Source organism: Leuciscus leuciscus (genome assembly GCF_965113295.1).
Source record: "Leuciscus leuciscus genome assembly, chromosome: 3".
NCBI classification, from domain to species: domain Eukaryota; kingdom Metazoa; phylum Chordata; class Actinopteri; order Cypriniformes; family Leuciscidae; genus Leuciscus; species Leuciscus leuciscus.
Genome location: NC_138727.1, coordinates 38092162 through 38111456, shown reverse-complemented (window position 1 = coordinate 38111456; position 19295 = coordinate 38092162). Strand labels below are relative to the sequence as shown.

Here is a 19295-nt window from a genome sequence, read left to right as displayed (position 1 = left end):
TGCATTTGGAGTGCTGGGTGTCAGGACTGATAGTCAGGGGCTCTAGGCTTGGACTTCAATCCATGCTTGCTCCGCTATTCTTGACAGCAAATTTCCAAATGAGAGAGGAAGAAAAAACGAGAGACATTGAGTAACCATCAGTAACCAATGGCTGCAGCTCCTTTCTTGTGAGCGCGCGCAGCGTCAGACCTGCTGCACTTGTTCGAGGGGACTGATGGCACAGCGCGTCACGCAACGCCACAAACCTGCTCCTACTGTACATTCAAGATAGGTAAGTTTGATTTCCAGTGTATTTCCGGTCAGTATTATTTAGATATTCAACCATGTGTATATAATCTGTGTGCACGCGAACACAGTTTAAAGCCCCATTGCAGAATTTCAGTTGTTTTTTAAGTGGGACCTATTACTTCTGTAATAAACTGCCTTGTAATCTTGAGAAGACGTTTCCCCAGGTTTATTTATAATTCTGTTCAAGTCTATAACATATGATTAATAGACAAAACACGCATTTTCGCTAAACCAGTTATTATTTTAATGTCGAGTTGTTGTTTTTACTGTCAGTGGTGCCATACGGGACACTGGCACTGGCTCAGTGTTTTCCCATTTTTTTTACACAGAACATAGCAGTAACATGCTGCACTTTAATAAATTATGAACGAGAGATGGCTTGTCGTCGGGCGCTGCCTTCGAAGGTTTTGTTTATCCTCTAAAGCCAGGTTCCTCGGGGACGCCCCATATTAAAAATCGACATCTCAATAATTTGCATCGCCCATCTCACCGATGTCAAAATGATTATTGTTGCATAAGAAGCTTTTTTCTTTCTGTCATATTTGACGTGATTTTGCAGGGGTGGTTTAAAGAATGGCTGGGAACAAGTCAGTCAGGATGAGAGCGGTATCATAAGCCTCTTTTAGTTTGAATGTGAGTGTCATTCTCTGAAATAACCTTGACTAAACTGGTGTAATATCCCCGATTAAGCCAAAGATTTTCATGATAAATTGCTGTTGGGTCACTATAATCAGGATGGGTTTTGAATCCCATCTGCGTGCATGATCTACAGGGAAACAATCAGGGACAGCTTTACCTCTCTGCAGGTTTGTACACTGAGTTCTACACCCAAGTGCATTATTTATGGCACAAAGATTACAGTGTGCAACGATTTGATTACGACAGCTTTTGAAATGGCAATTAGGATTTATTCTATAAATTTGACAAAACATTTTGTTAGGGAGCACACACTATTAAAAGGTTTACACTTACGAACAGCAGTTTTGTGAAATATCTTTTATTTTATTTATGGGCGTTGCCATGCTGAGATCATGTGACCAGCTATATCATGCAATTGTTACTTAAGTAATAATAAAAGTGTGTAGTAATAATAATGCTTACTTTATATACCTTTTTATCTTTTTACCTTATATAGGCTACGTTTTAGGTCTACCTTTTTCATGCTGCAGTTTGTTGGGAATGTGTCCAATCATGTCTATTATATGGATAAGAATATGAGATTATAGTTGACATAGTTGAAAATAATTAAAAGAAAACAGCTTTCACATGAAACATCAGAAGTAAAGAAAAACATGCACCCATGCCGATTGATGTCAAGTCTAAAACTGACTTGGGGGCAAATACAGCAGCATTTGCAAATAGCCTATGTGTATTAAAAAAATTCTCCCTCCATAAGATGCAACATAAATTATGTTAAATGTTATTACATTATAAAATGCATGTCGGTTATTTTCCCAACTTCTAAATTATTAATTGTGCATCCCACGAGCTGTCTTGATTTGCATTTCATTGACTTTTCAGCAAAGTCCCACTGGGTTGAAAACCACAGGATGGAGGTCCCCCACAACTGTAATGCTTTATCATCATCATTAGTTCTCAGTAAACCGAGGTTAATAAGGCGAATCATCCGAGTAATCTTTCATGAGGCCTGTTATCAGGTCTGCCAATTATTATTATATTATATAACCACGTTGTTTCCTAGAATATCAAAATAGCGCCAAACATGAGAATAACAAGGGAGGATTAAAGGAAAAGGAAATATTTATTTAATTTATTTTTTTAGGTTAAGTCCTCACGGAAGAGATGAGTTTTCAGTTGTCTTTTGAATGTTGTCAGGGATTCTGCATTCCGGATGAGGGTGGGGAGATCATTCCATCAGAATAAAATACATAAATAATATAAAATCAACATTAATTATTTATATACAGGCTGGGTAGTAACTACATGTTACTACAGATTACATGTAATCTGGATTACATAATCAGATTCTAAAAATTAAGTATTTGTAATTAGATTATATTAAGTTTTAAAATACTCGTAATCAGACCACAGTTACTTTTTTATTGATTACATGTTATTCTCATTCTCACAATGTCATTAAATGATTAATTATTCTTTGATTCTCCCTACTACAGCTCTTTAAAATCAATTGAATTCAAGTCAATAATAATAATAATAATAATAAAGTTCATGGTTCTCTGAGTTCGTTAATAGTCACATGACATGCAGGTAAACAAATAAAACAATGTTTTAAATCTTTTTAGTAAGGGTTTTGTTTTGATTGTTTTTATTTGTAAATTATTTAAAAGAAAATATGATTTAATTAATAGGTTTTCATTAAACTCACAAATATATAATGTAATATTTAATACTTCATGTTGTTGATAAGAATGGAATGTAATTAAAATACAATAAACGAGTTAGGTCAAAAGTAATCTAAAAATAGTCAGTGTAATGGGTTGTGGAGATGCGAGGCGGAGAGAGAATTCAAATACATGCACGACTTTAATAACAAAAGGATAAAACACAGATAATCCAAACCAGAAATTGATGAAAATAGTCCATACGAGAAACCAGGAACATCCAGGAACATCCAACCCATAACACAAATACGATCCAACAACGACTAGCAAAACACAACTGAAAAGCACACGCTTAAATACACAGAGAAATCAGTGATAATTAAAGACAGGTGTAACTAATGATGGAAACTATAGAAACTAACACGAAAACAAGGAGAAACAGAAACCAAACACCAGAAGGGAGCACAGAGAAGATGAGAACAGTGAATACTTATTCTACATAAAAGTCCATACAAAACAAAAGGCACAGGATCATGACAGTCAGATTATATTACCTTAAATGTGTAATGTAATGGATTAAGTTACTAACAAAAAATGTTGTCATGTCATTTCGAATCAGTAATGACTACCATTTGTAAATAATCGAATCTTCTGAGTACTGTATACACACACACACACACACACACACACACACACACACACACACACACACACACACACACACACACACACACACACACACACACTTATACTGTATACACGCACATATATGTAAGGGATAATCCATGGCTAGCTGCATTGAATGATTTTTAAAAACAAGATGGAGCCAAAGAACTGCCCCGACACAAAGTGCATTCAAATCGTTTAATGCACAAGGACTTGATAAATTGTGGCATTTCTTTGTTGTAATCCTGTATCGTTTGTCTACTGTGCCCTGGTGAAAAAAAAAATATGCTTGCAGCCAGACTAAATATTAGTATGTTAAGTGTGTTAATGATTAGTGTGCTATTTTGAAACAACTAATTTTGTACTAAGTATATTTTAGTTGTAATTAAATTGTAGTAAAGCATAACTTTAAGTGTATTTAGTGTACTTTTGTGTACTAAATTGGAACAACTTGTATACTTTAAGGGTATACGCCTGTGTAGGGACTAATTACATGCTTGATTAGTGATATTAAGGTGTACTTTATTTGTGTTACAAGTACATTACAAATTCATTACGAGTGTCTTCGAAACATACAAGCAATATACCTTGTTGTAAAGTGTATTTATATATATATATATATATATATATTTTAAATAATTATTTTTGCCATTTTCACCTGTAATTAGGATAGGACAGTAGCTAGATAGGAAGTGAGAGAGGAGAGACAGGATCAGGAAAGGTCCACGAGCCAGGACTCGAATTCGGGTCTCCAGAAGCACATGTATACCTAAAATATATTTTTAATGAAGTGCAAATAAATACACTTTTAAAAAATAAACAGAATTTTCACTTCAAGTATATTTTTCTAAAATATATTTTTAGAAGATATACTAAATTACAATTATTTTAAAGTGTGTTAAAAGTTGTATTGTGAAAATAGGTAAAAGCATGATGCTAATATACCTTTGATATATTTAAAGATTTTTAAAAAACATTTTTGTTAGTATATTTGCAATGTAGCCTACTATTGAAAAAGGGAATATATTTCAAATACAATAAAGTATCCTTTTTTTTCACTAGGGTTTTATGAGTTTAATAAAGAACTCTGTCTCGTCTTCTATCCAAATGTACCCTGTCATCTTTAAAGAATGATCGACGTACGGTGACCTAGATGAACTATAAATGCTAAAATACTGTTACCATTGCAGTATTGCAAAATTGCCTGTAAACCACTTCATGCGAGTGTAATTATTATTATTATTTTTTGCACTATATGGCAGTTTTTGCTAAATTGATGTGTTTTCATTGGACGTATTTTCAAGTCGCAGTTTCAATTTGCTGGTTATGGAAATGCAGCTAATGACAGCAGCACATTATTATAGAACGGTGATTCAACTGACTTGACTGTCATAAACAGTTTTTTTTGCACACCTTCCAGCCAAACAGAATCGAGTATTTAGACAGACCATGGTGTAAATATATACACACACACACACACACACACACACACACACACACACACACACACACACACACACACACACACACACACACACACACACACACACACACACACACACACACACACAAATAGGCCAGTATAAGACATTATACTGTTGGACAAACTGATCATAGATTCACATGTGTCTTCTGTTCCTCTGCAGGGTTCGTTCTCTGTGAATCAATGTCTGTTATTTGGAGATGAAATCACATTGATGCCAATAATCATCTCTGGATTTCCCTGGCCTTATGTCGACATGGCAACAGGAAGGAAAAGTCAGTATGTGTGTGTGTGTGTGTGTGTGTGTGTGTGTGTGTGTGTGTGTGTGTGTGTGTGTGTGTGTGTGTGTGTGTGTGTGTGTGTGTGTGTGTGTGTGTGTGTGTGTGTGTGTGTGTGTGTGTGTGTGTGTAAATAATGGACATGCATGGACATTAGGACTTCACCTAAATGTGCTTAATATATTTATGGATTCTACTTTCTCATCGTCTCTAACACGTTCAGAGTGTTTGTTCTAACAGCTCCCCCATATCGGGTGCAGCCTGTATTAATCATCTCAGCATGCATCTTCTGGTCCAGTATCCATCTCTGTGATCTTAACTCAACCCTTGCTTTCTCTTGACCAGGCTCCACTTCAAAAGGTGGAGTACATTTCCCTGATGATGATGAAGACGCTTCCATTAACAATAGCTGTGATGAAAAGCTTCAGGATAAACTCATTGTTGCTCTACCAGAGCCTGATGGTGCATATCTCGTTAAGGTGAAAGAAAGCATTTATAAAAACCTTAAAAAAATAAACAAGCAATGAAAAAAGATATATATTTCAATAACATTTTATAATCTAAAAAAATAGCATTGCCAGTATAAGATGTTTTGCATGCTGAAATCGCTGACTGCTTAACTCTTTATTCAGGTGGGATTTTTAAGGAGCCATCACAAATATGAAATCGTCTTTTCTTTGCCCCAAGTCCCAACTCTGGGCAAAGATGTCACCCTTTCCCCCGCGCTTCGTGCTACGGCAAAACCACGGCTACGTGCAACACACATTACTCCACGACCTGAGGGTATGTGTTTTTGTGGTGGTTTTAAACCAGCTTTTACTATACTCTATAGCCTTTGATACGTGATATTATATCACGTATCAAAGGCTGCTTACCACTCTTGTGTGTCCATATATTCACATTAACCCTATTAAGAGCAGTTAAACAGAGGCTTCTACTGAAGCTACTGTAGCCTTATTACAGACAAGAGTCCCACTGGAGCAACCTCGGTTAAGTGCCTTGCTCAGGGGCACAATATTAACCTTTGTTAAAACAGTCCAGATTCTTAACCATTCACAATGAAATCAAAATTAAATTCTTATTTATTTATGGCAGCGATATTCAAATGGCGGACCATAATTGCACCATTTTACCATTTCTACAGATTAAAATGAGCAGCGCCTCAAAACAATGGAGCGATTCACACCACAAGCACTTAGGGTCTTTTACGGTAATGATCGTTCGGCACTTATTACAAAAATTACATCCTGGCTATAATATTTGTGTCTAGAGCCAAACGCGCTTCATTCAAGCCCTTTCCGCTTTGTGCGCATTTCTTCTCTCTTGCTAAAGATGTAAAGCGCCATATTAAAGGTAGGGTAGGTAATCATTTTTCTAAAAAAAAAAACATTTCAAATTTGTTTAAACTGTCTTTATATACCAATACATAATTAAAATGTAAGTACTCTGAAAAAGAAAATTTAAAAATCGAGTGACTGTAGACCTTTTAATCTGCAATAAACACAGCTCATTATTTCCATTCACTCCACCCCCTCCCTTCTGAGCTCCTTCCAAAGCCACGCCCCCAAAACACATGAACGCGCGACGCCAAACGCTCAGGCTGGAACAAGACGCATTTATTACCTGAGACGAGTGGAGAGGAAGGAGCGCAGTACATACAGTGACATCATGTCAGAATCACATGTAATAAAATACCTAACTTTATCACTATGAATATAAACAAATAAGATTTCTTTTAGTACTCACTATCAAGCTAGCATATCGATAATGGTAAAGTTTCATTCGGTAACGAGCTATATTTATAAGGCAAAACTAAAAACAGGTTGCATTGATACACGTTTTTCCATTACCATCAGCAACACTGTGATGAAGATGAATTTCGTGTAAGATTCATAACATATACGGTGTTTTGCATGTAAGAGTTTCCATGATGAAAACATTGTTGACTCTAATGAAGACTAACGTACACTCCGAGTCCGCAGACAAGTACCGCATCGTCGGTTCGAGGACAGGTCCGGGGTTGAGGGCGAAGCAGAGGAGGTCGTTCAAGAGCGCGGGCAGGGTCCGAGGAAGTAGTTTTTGCCTTGTTTGCCTTCGCTGACTGCATATGCAGGTGCTTTGAGCTGAATATTTCCGGGAACGGTGACATGTGATGAGTGCACGCAGGGCAGCGCGCGCAGTGGGGCTCGGGGCGGGCACGAGACATGAAGGCATCTGATTGGTTCTTTACATTCGCACCGAATGGCAGTGATTGGTCAGAGTTTTTACTGTCCTGCAGCTGCTACAGAGGTCTGATTTTTTTCATTCCTTTTTCTAAACACATAATGTATTGACTACTATCAGGATGGAAGGACCATTTCACCCAGTATAAAAAAAAGTGTTTCTGAACAGGATTACCTACCCTACCTTTAACACCGTGTCCTAACTACACGCGACACGTTTTTGTCCTAACCAGCCGTGACGGTGACAAGCATCAATTCTTTTTTAGAAACGGTTTCTATTTTTCTGCGATGTGGCTGGAACAACAAACACAAAGTGTGGCAATGATAATCTCAGGTACTGTTTATGTGCTTTATTTAATGTTAAAAGCATACAATGTGACTTTGAATATCATTTAGTGCTCCCAGCTTTGTAGCTGTAAAAGCAACAATGGATAATTCACCTCAGATCTTGAAATTAAACAAATAGAAACAAGAACGTTCAAACTGTGAACAAACAAGTGTTTTCTTTGACAAAGATTGTTTTAGTAACTGAGTAGCCGATGTATTTTTAATAATGTTTTAATAGTGTAATATTTGTGAACTTATCAATTTTCTTGCGATTGCCATCAAGATTACTCACCAGTGCTGTGCACAGTTTTTTTTCCCCATACATTTATCATTATTAATCAGCATATTTAATTTAATTTATCAAGAGCATTTCGTAATAAACAATGTTGTAATTTGGCAAGGGACGACAAAAAACGTATTAACTTTGTTTTGTGCTTATGAGGAGAGTTTCTGTTACGAAGTGGAGGACGCAGTAAGATCCATTTGCAGCTTTATTAGAATAATCAACAGGCAGGGTAAATCAGGGGCAGTCAGAACAATGAAGATAATCTCAAAGCAGAAACAGATAACAGGCAAGGGTCGAGGCAGGCGGCAGGAATCACAGTCCAATGAACAATCCGGGTCGAGACAGGCAGCAGAAAAATCAGAAGTCAGTATAAACAATCCAAGGTCAGTAACAGTTCAGCAAACACAGGGAAAACGCTCAGAGATTGTACGCCGGGGCAATGCAGTGTGACACAAACAAGACTTTGCGGTAAGTGAATGAATGAACATGGTATAAATAGACAGACTAACAGGATGAGACAGGTGAATGCAATCAGTGAATGAGGTACAGGTGAATGTGATCAGTGATAAGTGATGATGAGTCCGGGCAGTGAGTTATGGGAAATGTAGTTTGTGAGTGAAACATGATAGTCTGGTGTGGAGTGCCCTCTGGAGGCTTTCAAGGGCACTCCAGCTGGTTATCGTTACATAGCCCCTCCCCAAAGAGCTGCTTCCAGACGCTCCAAAACTGTCCAGGTGGGAGGTGGCCCGGAGGCGGATCCAGGGGCGGGATGGAGGGCCAGGTCCGTGGAGCGGAAGAGGACCTTGAGACTGCGGTAATACGGGAGGCCAGAATGGAGCAGGCAGAGCAGGCGACCAGGGCGGAGCAGGCTGTGCAGGCGACCAGGGCGGAGCAGGCTGTGCAGGCGACCAGGGCGGAGACGACCCTTCAGGCGGCCAGGGAGGAGACAACCCTTCAGGCGGCCAGGGCGGAGACAACCCTTCAGGCGGCCAGGGCACAGGAACAGACACCGGCTCAGGGACAGACACCGGCTCAGGGACAGACACCGGCTCAGGGACAGACACCGGCTCAGGGACAGACACCGTGGCAGCGGCTACTATCTTGTCCGAAGACACTGGCTCGGCGGAGACCATCTTGTCCTGAGACACTGGCTCGGCGGCGACCATCTTGTCCTGAGACACTGGCTCGGCGGAGACCATCTTGTCCTGAGACACTGGCTCGGCGGTGGCCATCTTGTCCGAAGACACAGGCGCAGAAAGAGGAAGAGGAACAAATTCAGGCTCAGTATCAGGATCAGATTCAGGCTCAGGAACAGATTCAGTCTCGGCGGGATGAGACTCTTGATGGGCGGACGTGATGTGAAGCTCAGTCTCTGGATCGGCTGACGTGACGTGAAGCTCAGTCTCTGGGTCGGCAGAAGTGACGTGAAGCTCAGTCTCTGGGTCGGCAGAAGTGACGTGAAGCTCAGTCTCTGGGTCGGCAGAAGTGACGTGAAGCTCAGTCTCTGGGTCGGCAGAAGTGACGTGAAGCTCAGTCTCTGGGTCAGGATCAGCGCGCTCTGAGCTTGACGGGACCAGTGGCGGCGAGGGCTTTGAGCTGGGCAGGACCAGCGGCGAAGAGGGCTCTGGGCTGGACAGGACCAGCGGTGAAGAGGGCTCTGAGCTGGACAGGACCAGCGATGAAGAGGGCTCTGAGCTGGACAGGACAAGCGGCAATGAAGAAGGCTCTGTGCTGGACGAGACCAGCGGTGAAGAGGGCTCTGAGCTGGACAGGACCAGCGATGAAGAGGGCTCTGTGCTGGACGAGACCAGCGGTGAAGAGGGCTCTGTGCTGGACGGGACCAGCGGTGAAGAGGGCTCTGTGCTGGACGGGACCAGCGGTGAAGGCTCTAGCTTGGCGGGCATGTCGCTTGCTGTCTCAGGCGCGGCGGGCATGACGCTCTCAGTCTCAGGGGCGGCGGGCATGACGCATACTGCCTTGGCTTCGGCAGATCTGGCGTGAAGTGCGGGCTCGGCTGGACTGGCGTGAAGTGCGGGCTCAGGGGATGCTGTGAGATTGTGGGACCCCTCATCCACAAAGCCCACAGTAAACGACGAGCCGCTTATCCGAAGAGCAAGGTCGACATATTGTATAAAAGTCCATTGAGGGGTGTTGTCAGGCATGAGGTACTCTAACATGTCCTCAAGCCCATAGCGGAACATGTCTTTTAAGACCGCATCGTTGAGGTCCACCCCATGGCAGAGCTCACAAAACTCCTCCACATAGTTCTCAATCGGGCGGTCACCTTGGCTGAGACGGAAGAGACGGATTACTGGGTCCATGGTTTGCATCGCTGCTGGATCTTGATGTGGCGAAGTCTTCTGTTACGAAGTGGAGGACGCAGTAAGATCCATTTGCAGCTTTATTAGAATAATCAACAGGCAGGGTAAATCAGGGGCAGTCAGAACAATGAAGATAATCTCAAAGCAGAAACAGATAACAGGCAAGGGTCGAGGCAGGCGGCAGGAATCACAGTCCAATGAACAATCCGGGTCGAGACAGGCAGCAGAAAAATCAGAAGTCAGTATAAACAATCCAAGGTCAGTAACAGTTCAGCAAACACAGGGAAAACACTCAGAGATTGTACACCAGGGCAATGCAGTGTGACACAAACAAGACTTCACAGTGAGTGAATGAATGAACATGTGCTGAGTCCCAATTCGCATACTATCCGTCCTAAATAGTATGCGAAACTAGAATTAGTACGTCCCAAATCGTAGTATGTTGCAATGAGTATTCCAAAGATACCCGGATGGTCTACTATTTCCGGTTAGAATTCGAAGTGCAGATCAATGCACACTCTGCGGCTAATATTGCCCACAACCCATTGCGTGCGGGAGGGAGGAGCTTTGCGGTGATGGTGGTGATGTAAAGGCAGTCGGATGCAGCAGCGGAGATGCGCCCTCAGTTTTTAAGTGTAAGAATTCAAATGTAGAATTCAAATGTTTAACCCTAATTAAAGTTATATTTTATTGTCTCGTAATATTAATGGGTTTATGTTGTGCCAATAAAGCACCGTGTTTATCTTGTAGTGTCCGATGAAGATACTGAGCGCCTCTTTGCAGGCTACAAAACAATAAATAAAAAGGCTCTAGTACAGAGTCATGCAAGTGTCTTTTTTATGTATTTATTTTGATGTTTCTGTCTGACTTATTTGTAGTAATACTGTGGCTGTACAAATGTTAACTTTATCAGTCCAACCAAAGAAACAGGGTTACTACACTTTTACTATAGTAAAAGCATGGTTCATTTTCATCTGGGTATTTTTAAGTATTATACATAAGTATAAGATTAAGTATAAAATACGTTAAACAATAGTTACACTATAAACTTTAAATATTTTAACTCAGAAAATAAGTAGCTTTCGTTACACACATTTGCACATGAACGTCAGAACCAGCAGCCTCACAAACGACCTGCGTTTAGTTGATCTACGACGACGCCCTGCTTCACTCCTACATTTGGTAAAACACATTGTAAATGTATTGTGGAAAAAAAGATGGGAATAGTAAATCAAATTATATTGGATATATAAGAATGAATGAAATGTAAAATGTTTTGTTAACAGTCGCGGTGTGCGTAACTAGGCAACCACGTTCTCGTTTACGTTGCATGACGTCATCGAAGTATGTCCCAGAACGTGCATACTCTTTTGCTACACACTCAAAAGTATGTACTTTTTCATCACAAAAAAAGTACATACTTTTAGGTCGTAGTATAAGTAGGCGAATTGGGACTCAGCCATGGTATAAATAGACAGACTAACAGGATGAGACAGGTGAATGCAATCAGTGAATGAGGTACAGGTGAATGTGATCAGTGATAAGTGAAGATGAGTCCGGGCAGTGAGTTATGGGAAATGTAGTTTGTGAGTGAAACATGATAGTCTGGTGTGGAGTGCCCTCTGGAGGCTTTCAAGGGCACTCCAGCTGGTTATCGTTACAGTTTTGATTATTAGATGTATACATTGTTTGTTTTTAGTAGTTTATTACTTTGAGCAAAATATAAAAATGGTCCATACTTTTCTTAAGAGATAAACCCTGCACCCCCCAGTATGTTTTCTCAGTCCCAAGGCCTTCTATGTGCCATACATGTAGGTGTATAAATATATAGTACTGTGCAAAAGTCTTAGGCACGTTAGTATTTTCACACACAAGAAACTAACACACATATGGTTTTAAGCCAGTTATTTGTATATTTTGCTGTAGTGTTTGCTGTATGAGCCTGACGACAGTCGGTATGATCTCACCATCATCGAGTCTGTCTGGGATTACATGAAGATACAGAAGAAACTGAGACAGACTAAATCCAGAAGAACTGTGGCAACGTCTCCAAGACTTGAAGAAACCTGCCTGCAAAGCTACCTTAAAAACTATGCGCAAGTGTACCTGGAAAAAAAGCTGTTTTAAAAGCAAAGGGTCACACCAAATATTGATTTGATTTATTTACATTTGACATTATTTTTGAAAGCATCCTCACTTTACAGCATTTTTACACAATGCCGAAAACTTTTCACAGTACTGTAGCTTTGCAGGTTGGTTTCTTCAAGCATCTTGGAGACGTTGCTACAGTTTTTCTGGATGTAGTCTGTCTCTGTTTATTCAATCCCTCCATGTATTTTCAGACTCCTTGTGCATTAAAAAATTTCACTGGATTTTTACAATTAATGGCAAAAGAAATGTTTGGAGATGTAAGCTGATATTTCTTACTGACACGGTACAGCAAAAGATATAAATAACTGGCTTAAAAAAAAATTTTGGGGGGAAAATGCTAATGCCTTTTTCACAGTACTATATATACTGTATATACTGTATATATATGCTTAATTATTCCAAACTGTTGACCAGCAGTGTAAGTAGCACTATCAGAGCAGTTAATGTAGATAAAAGATTGTTTGTATCCCTGACAGGTAATAAAACATCAAGCCAAATGCTAGTCGTCATGTTACAATCAATAGCCACACTCCTATTTCAACCCGTCATCATTCTCTCCATTAGCTGAAACACACTGTGCGCTTATAGTGGTTTCATTTTTCCCACAGTTGAATCTCTAGGGAAATCTTGGAAGGTTTGCCATATCCGAGAATACAATTTACATTCTAAAAGAAGATGCAAGCACTCTGCACTCAGTTAGATGATTATTTCTCTATAATGATTTCGATCTTCAACCTTATGCTGGTCACTGATACTTTTACTTTCACCTGTCTTTTTTATTGTCCCAGTTATTTTGTGATGTCTTTGTACCCCTCTCTATCTGTATCCATCCCACCCATTTGGCTTCTCTGCTTCGTCTTTCTCTGCTCTTTTAAGGGGGAGTGCGGGTGGTTTGCGAGTACAGCGCTCAGCAGGAGGGAGTGGTGCAGGAGGAACTCACCCTGGTCAACAGGAGCAGAAGGGACAGCAGCATTCGAGTTAGATTACAGGCCAGAGTTATGGGTGAGATACACTCTCTACACACACCAACTGCTGACAGATCTCTAGTCGTTCATAACAGAGCCTTCATGAGGTGAAGTCAAGTGTGTCGTTTTTGGACCAGTAGCTGTCTCTGAATAATAAGCTGGGAGAGGAGAAATTATAAAACATTTTTTTTAAATGACATGAAATGACAATACTGCTGGTAACACATTACAATAAGGTTTCATTTGTAACCATTAGTTAGTGCATTAAAGTTTCCCTATTATGCTATTTTAAAGTTCCTACAATTGGTTTACATGCATCCAAGGTTAATAAAAACACACTTTAATTTTCTGATAATATACATTGCAGCATCATATGGAAGCTTGTTTCCGCCACTGAATAATAAATAAATAATAATAATTGCGACTTTATATCTCGCAATTCTGACTTTGTAACACGCAATTGCGACTTTATTTCACGCAATTCTGACTTTATATCTCGCAATTCTGACTTTATAACACGCAATTGCGACTTTATTTCACGCAATTCTGACTTTATATCTCGCAATTCTGAGAAATAAAGTCAGAATTGCGAGATATAAAGTCAGAATTGCGTGAAATAAAGTCGCAATTGCGTGTTACAAAGTCAGAATTGCGAGATATAAACTCGCAATTGTGAGATAAAAAGTCAGAATTCTGACTTTTTTTCTCGCAATTGCGACTTTATATCACGCAATTCTGACTTTATATCACGCAATTCTGACTTTATAACACGCAATTGCGACTTTATATCTCGCAATTCTGACATATTTTCTCAGAATTGTGAGATATAAACTCAGAATTGTGAGATATAAAGTCCAATTCTAAGGGGAAAAAAGACTGACTTTTTTTTTTTTTTTTTTACCACAGAATAGTTTATCTCACAATTCTGACTTTATAACACGCAATTGCGACTTTATATCGTGCAATTCTGAATTGTCAGAATTGTGAGATAAAAAGTCGCAATTATTATTATTTATTTATTATTCAGTGGCCGAAACAAGCTTCCATAGCATCACCCTATTCTCACAGTGTCTGAAATGGTTCGATCAAGAATCTGGTCTCTCTAAACCCCTCCTTTCTAAGAGTCTACTCTGCGCTGATTGGTCAGATGGCTAAGTCTGTTGTGATTGGTCTACTGCTTACAGTGCATGTCGGAAACGAAACATCCATTACCATATCTGAATTTCAGCTCTGGAAGCTTCCTCAGCGCTTGATACACACACAGTGAGACGAACAGTAAAGATGACATCGGTTTCAATTCAAGCCCCGATTCCTCATCCTTTGGAAGTGCATGCAAAGTGGATTTCCCGGCATGTCGACAATACGAACCAAACTCTACCAGACCTCGGCTTCAACTAGTGTTTGAGGGCAGGTCAAAGGAGATGTTGTTCGCGGGCAGCCAATGAAGACCATTGGCATGCATTACGCAAATTTATTACAAACCTTTATAAGTTGCAGCAAGAAAGACTGGAATTACTGATGAATCCTTTCAGGCCATTTGTTGTGATCTTTGAAACTCTGTAGACCTTTTACATTCACAAACAGCCTAATTACACTTCATAAAAGGTAATATCCGAAAAAGCAGTTTAATTAACATGACCTAACAATGAGCAATATATTCATAAATAAGATTCATAAATGTATTTTAATAAAAGTACTATTCATTGTTATTTTATTTAAACTATTATAGTTAGCTTATGCTAACAAATGTAACCTTATTATAAAGTGTTACCAAAATATTATTCACATCACCTGCCACAAATGTAAGCCAAAACTCTAAACTTTCCAGTATATGCCTGGGTAACTATACCAGAATTGGTAATATTACTATTTTTGGAAATATTTTGTAGAATGGATTCTGATTTAGATTTGTATTAAAAAAAGCCCAAATGGCTCAATTTGATTATTAAGAAACATTGTGAGAATTAATTTGTAAATGGAAAAATGTCCCTCCACTAAAATAATAAACCACCTATTGTCTTTCACAGAGCGCCACCACGGAACACCAATGTTACTTGATGGAGTGCGGTGTGTTGGTGAAGAAAAACACACAAAATAATGACACGAAGAATATGTGACTAAACCAGTTTGCTTTGTGCAAATGATAAGAATAAACCGAAATGAATGCACATGTGAATGTGCCTCAGAATGTGAACAAACCATCCCACCGCTATCATGTAGGATCAGTTTCAACTGATTTGTTTCTGCACTAATGCAAAAATAGAGCCTCTGTTCTAGAGGCTACTTATCACGTCTGCTAATGGAATCACATATTTAACTTTAGTTTAATTGTTTAACTAACAGAATTGAAAAAGCTCATGGGTTATTATTACAACAGAATTGAATTAAAAAGCTATTTAAAGAGAAAAGCAATACCAATGCATCTGGCCAATGATAAAATAAGTCATAAGTTCAACTTAGTTCAGCTTTTCTCTGCTGTTTGGTATGAGTAGATATTCACTAACATTCACTCCAGAATTTTACATTAGCCACAAACTGAAACAATCTTTTTTAGTTTGGTTCAGCTTGATAATGCATTGAATTTAAAGTGTGTTTCAAGAGCACTCAACTTACTCTATTTGCCTAGTGCTAACTGAACCACATCATAGGGTTGTCTGAAGAAAATAATCTATGTATAATCATGTGCATACACTGTATATACATGATTATATTTATATTTATTTATTTATTTAAATATGCTAGACCAAGACAGTGGACTCCCTGCAAGGAAGGTAATTTTAAAGAGGATATACTATGCCTTTTTACAAAGTCTTGATATTGTTTTTGGAGTCTGCTAAAATAGGTTTTCATGCTTGAATGTTAAAAAAAAAATCCTTATTTTCACATATTTTACATTGTTGCAGTTTGTCAGTAACGTAAAAAAAAGCATATAGATCCTCTTTAAATTCTATAGAAATGTCTTACTGCAAAATTATTTGCAACTCATACAGACAAAGATGCTCTTCGGACCAAGACACATAAAAGTCATAATGTATTTATGAGTATTAGTGACATTGTCTTTGATGAAGCTGCAAATTTGACTATGAAGTTGACAAATGCAGTGTGAAGCGAGGCAAAACTTTCCAACAGCAAATCGAGATTTAATATTGCTCATTCTACTCATCTTTTGTATTTGAGAGATCTGGTATTTGAATTTGACCAATAAGCTTCCAAAACCTTTTAATAGTGATTGCTATAATTTTTGTTGAGGGCAATAACAAGCAAAAACATAACCTTGGCTTGGGTCAGGGAAGTAGCACCTTCTAGAAACACTAGATGGTGTTGCTCCCTGTGTTCACACAGCAGGAAAAACAAACAAACAGTTTAAGGAATACTAATAGAAGGTGTTCGTATTATGGTGTGTGTTCTGTATATACATATGTGGAAATCACTGAAAATGGTTTTAATTGACCAATAAACGCCATTCATGACTTATATATCTTGCCAAACCAAATAAAAGAAAATTCCTAAACTTTACAGTATTCTAACTTGCCTTAGAATCACGTTCAGAATGTTTTTGACTACAGGTATAAGGAAGTGCGTACTAGAAGAGACACTAATGCAAGAAAAAAAAAGAAAAAAATGGCTTAGAACAGCAACTGAATGGAGGACATACAAATAAAAAGACCTACTAAATATGCCTCCTTTTTTCAAAACAGCTTTAAGTTTGTGACAGTTTGCGATTTTTCGTGCAGGTATTTTATTAATCTCTCAGAAAGTCCAGCCAAAATTTGAGCTACAGACTTTTTACATTTTTTATTGGAGTATTCTTACATTAAAAATGATTTCTCTTTAGTCTTGTAAGCTCGCGCTCAATCTGCCCAAAACCGGCATCCGACCAGCGCGGAAGGTCTTAACGTGTTACTGTCTTTTCTTGAGGCAAAGTATTTTTTGATTAAATGCAATACATTTGAATATGTATTCTCTCGTTATTTCATCTGACTCCATAAATGAAAAGGTTTTAATGATATCTGTGCATCATTAAATGTGAGCGAATGTTTGACTATTCCTTTTAACTCTTTAATGAAAATAATGCCAAAGTCGGTTAGAATAATCAAATGTAACAATTTATTATGTCAGGTAAATGTATCATGCCAATTTCATAATCAATTCAAAGATAATCGATACAAAACATCAAATGCTCTGGAATAAAGAGAAAAGATGCAACCCAACATTAAGAAATACATGAGGCAGAGAGGTCTCACTCTCAGCCTCACGGGCTAATCTGAGGTACAGAAAAGGCCCAGAATCCCCTGCTGCATTTCATTATATAGTCAGGACCTCTTTCACTTGGAAACATCTTTTAACAATGGAAATTTGCATTCAGAAGTTACACCTTTTGGGGGGGTAGGAGACCATTTGTCTAGAAACCACCTTCCTTTGTGTGTCAGTTATCCCTAAACTCTTAAAAACCTTATTACCTTTTGTTTTACTTATTTGGAAATGAGACATTTGTACCAGTCGCAATGAGACACTTCAAATTATACTAAATATGTATAATACTCGATGTTAATCATTCACATTAAACTATATATTTTCTTGGGTGAATTCAGATGATCTGAGCATGAGAGAGAGGGGGTGAGAGAAGGGGGGAAGAGATGTAGATTAGGATGACTCGGAGGTGAGACTTTCGTCTCGAGGGCTAGTTCAAATGTTAATTTCCAGAGAGGTCCTTTGTTCTCTCAGGGTCTGGTCGCTCTTCAACCAGACTGTCCGGCATCTCCTAATTTCTCAATTCTTACAGTCTCTTTATTAAGCAGCTGAATTTAGTTTGAGGTCTTCAAATTGTAAATGTACAGTTGTTAGGAGCTATCTTGGTGACTAAGGTTAAGTCTAGTTTAACAGTCATGTATTCTCAGCTTCCTCTTGCACTATTTGCCAGTAAAGTTATTTGAGCACTGTAAATAGAAAAAATCGTATATAAAAGTAAATATTTTTAAAGTCCTGCGTCACTACAACATTCCCATTCTATAAATATGGTGGTTCACGTCAGAGAGCTCCAGGGCAGCATGTTAGAAAACTCACAAAGGATTTTTTTTTTACAAAATATATCTGCTTGAATCTTAGTCTGACTTATGAATTTGAATGCACATAAGTATTACATCCTTACTAAATCTCTACTTTTGAATTACTATAAATGTTTAATATGATCAACTTTAAATGTATTCACTACTTCAATATATCGGGAATACAGTTCCCTAAAAAGAATACTGTACATATAAAAATGTCATTGCATTCAATAAAAAATATCAAACCAAGTAGCATCAGCAAACAAATGATGTTGGACCTTTTCTCAGGCTTAAATGGAATAGCTAATGCTGTCAAATCGATTAAACACATCTAACATAAAATGTTTATATATATGTCACCATCACGATCATCGTCACTGTCATTGTAATCATCAGTCACTGTCTTCGTCATTGTCTGCACTACAGTTCCCAGCATCCTCCTTGGCCCACACCTGCACCTCTTCTACCATTACCCACACCTGCCAGTCATCATCATTGTCTTCAGCTGTTGTCTCGTTGTCTTCTGTGTATTTAGTTCCTGCTTGTTTTCAGTTGGTTGGTTACTGAAGTACTAAAACCTTGAATTACACACTCCGGTACAGTAGGTGGCGGTATGCACCTGAAAAAGTTGGTTGCGACCCGCCATTAATATTAGAGAAGAAGAAGAAGAAGTTGGTTGGTTATTGTTTGTGCCTTGCTGTCTCACCTAATGGTTGTATTCTGAGTTACTTATTAAAAGAATATTTGTTACTTTTCTATATTCATCGTCTTCATTGGATCTTTACCGTGACTAGTGATGGCCAAATGAAGCGTTTCGAAGCATTATTGCTTTCTGAAACAATTGTGTCGAAAATGGTTCATTACTCGAAGCTTCATTCATATAGAAATTGCAGCACCATCTCCTGGTGAAGTAAATGTAATGCAACAAAGCTGACAACCATAAAATGCAAGTAGGCT

General features: G+C 38.7%; 1 protein-coding gene and 1 long non-coding RNA gene across 2 annotated transcripts; one reads left to right on the top strand and one right to left on the bottom strand.

Moving 5' to 3' along the window:
* Positions 1-140: 140 nt before the first annotated feature.
* adisspa (adipose secreted signaling protein a) lies at positions 141-15993 on the top strand. The gene is made up of 6 exons (XM_082163523.1): positions 141-271; positions 4904-5015; positions 5364-5497; positions 5651-5801; positions 13202-13327; positions 15318-15993. The coding sequence occupies exons 2-6, from the start codon at positions 4955-4957 to the stop codon at positions 15386-15388; spliced, it is 543 nt and encodes a 180-aa protein (XP_082019649.1). The 5' UTR covers positions 141-271; positions 4904-4954; the 3' UTR covers positions 15389-15993.
* Positions 15994-17374: 1381 nt separating this feature from the next.
* LOC309494256 lies at positions 17375-18741 on the bottom strand. Its single transcript, XR_014204271.1, has 2 exons — positions 17788-18741; positions 17375-17750 (listed from the first exon to the last, which is right to left on the bottom strand). It is a non-coding gene; the product is annotated as an uncharacterized lncRNA (long non-coding RNA).
* Positions 18742-19295: the final 554 nt, after the last annotated feature.

Coding starts and splice junctions, on each gene's coding strand:
- adisspa (XM_082163523.1), top strand. CDS start 4,955: ATGCCAATAATCATCTCTGGATTTCCCTGGCCTTATGTCGACATGGCA. Junction 5,498..5,650: donor ATGGTGCATATCTCGTTAAG/GTGAAAGAAAGC, acceptor CTCTTTATTCAG/GTGGGATTTTTAAGGAGCCA. Junction 13,328..15,317: donor ATTACAGGCCAGAGTTATGG/GTGAGATACACT, acceptor TGTCTTTCACAG/AGCGCCACCACGGAACACCA.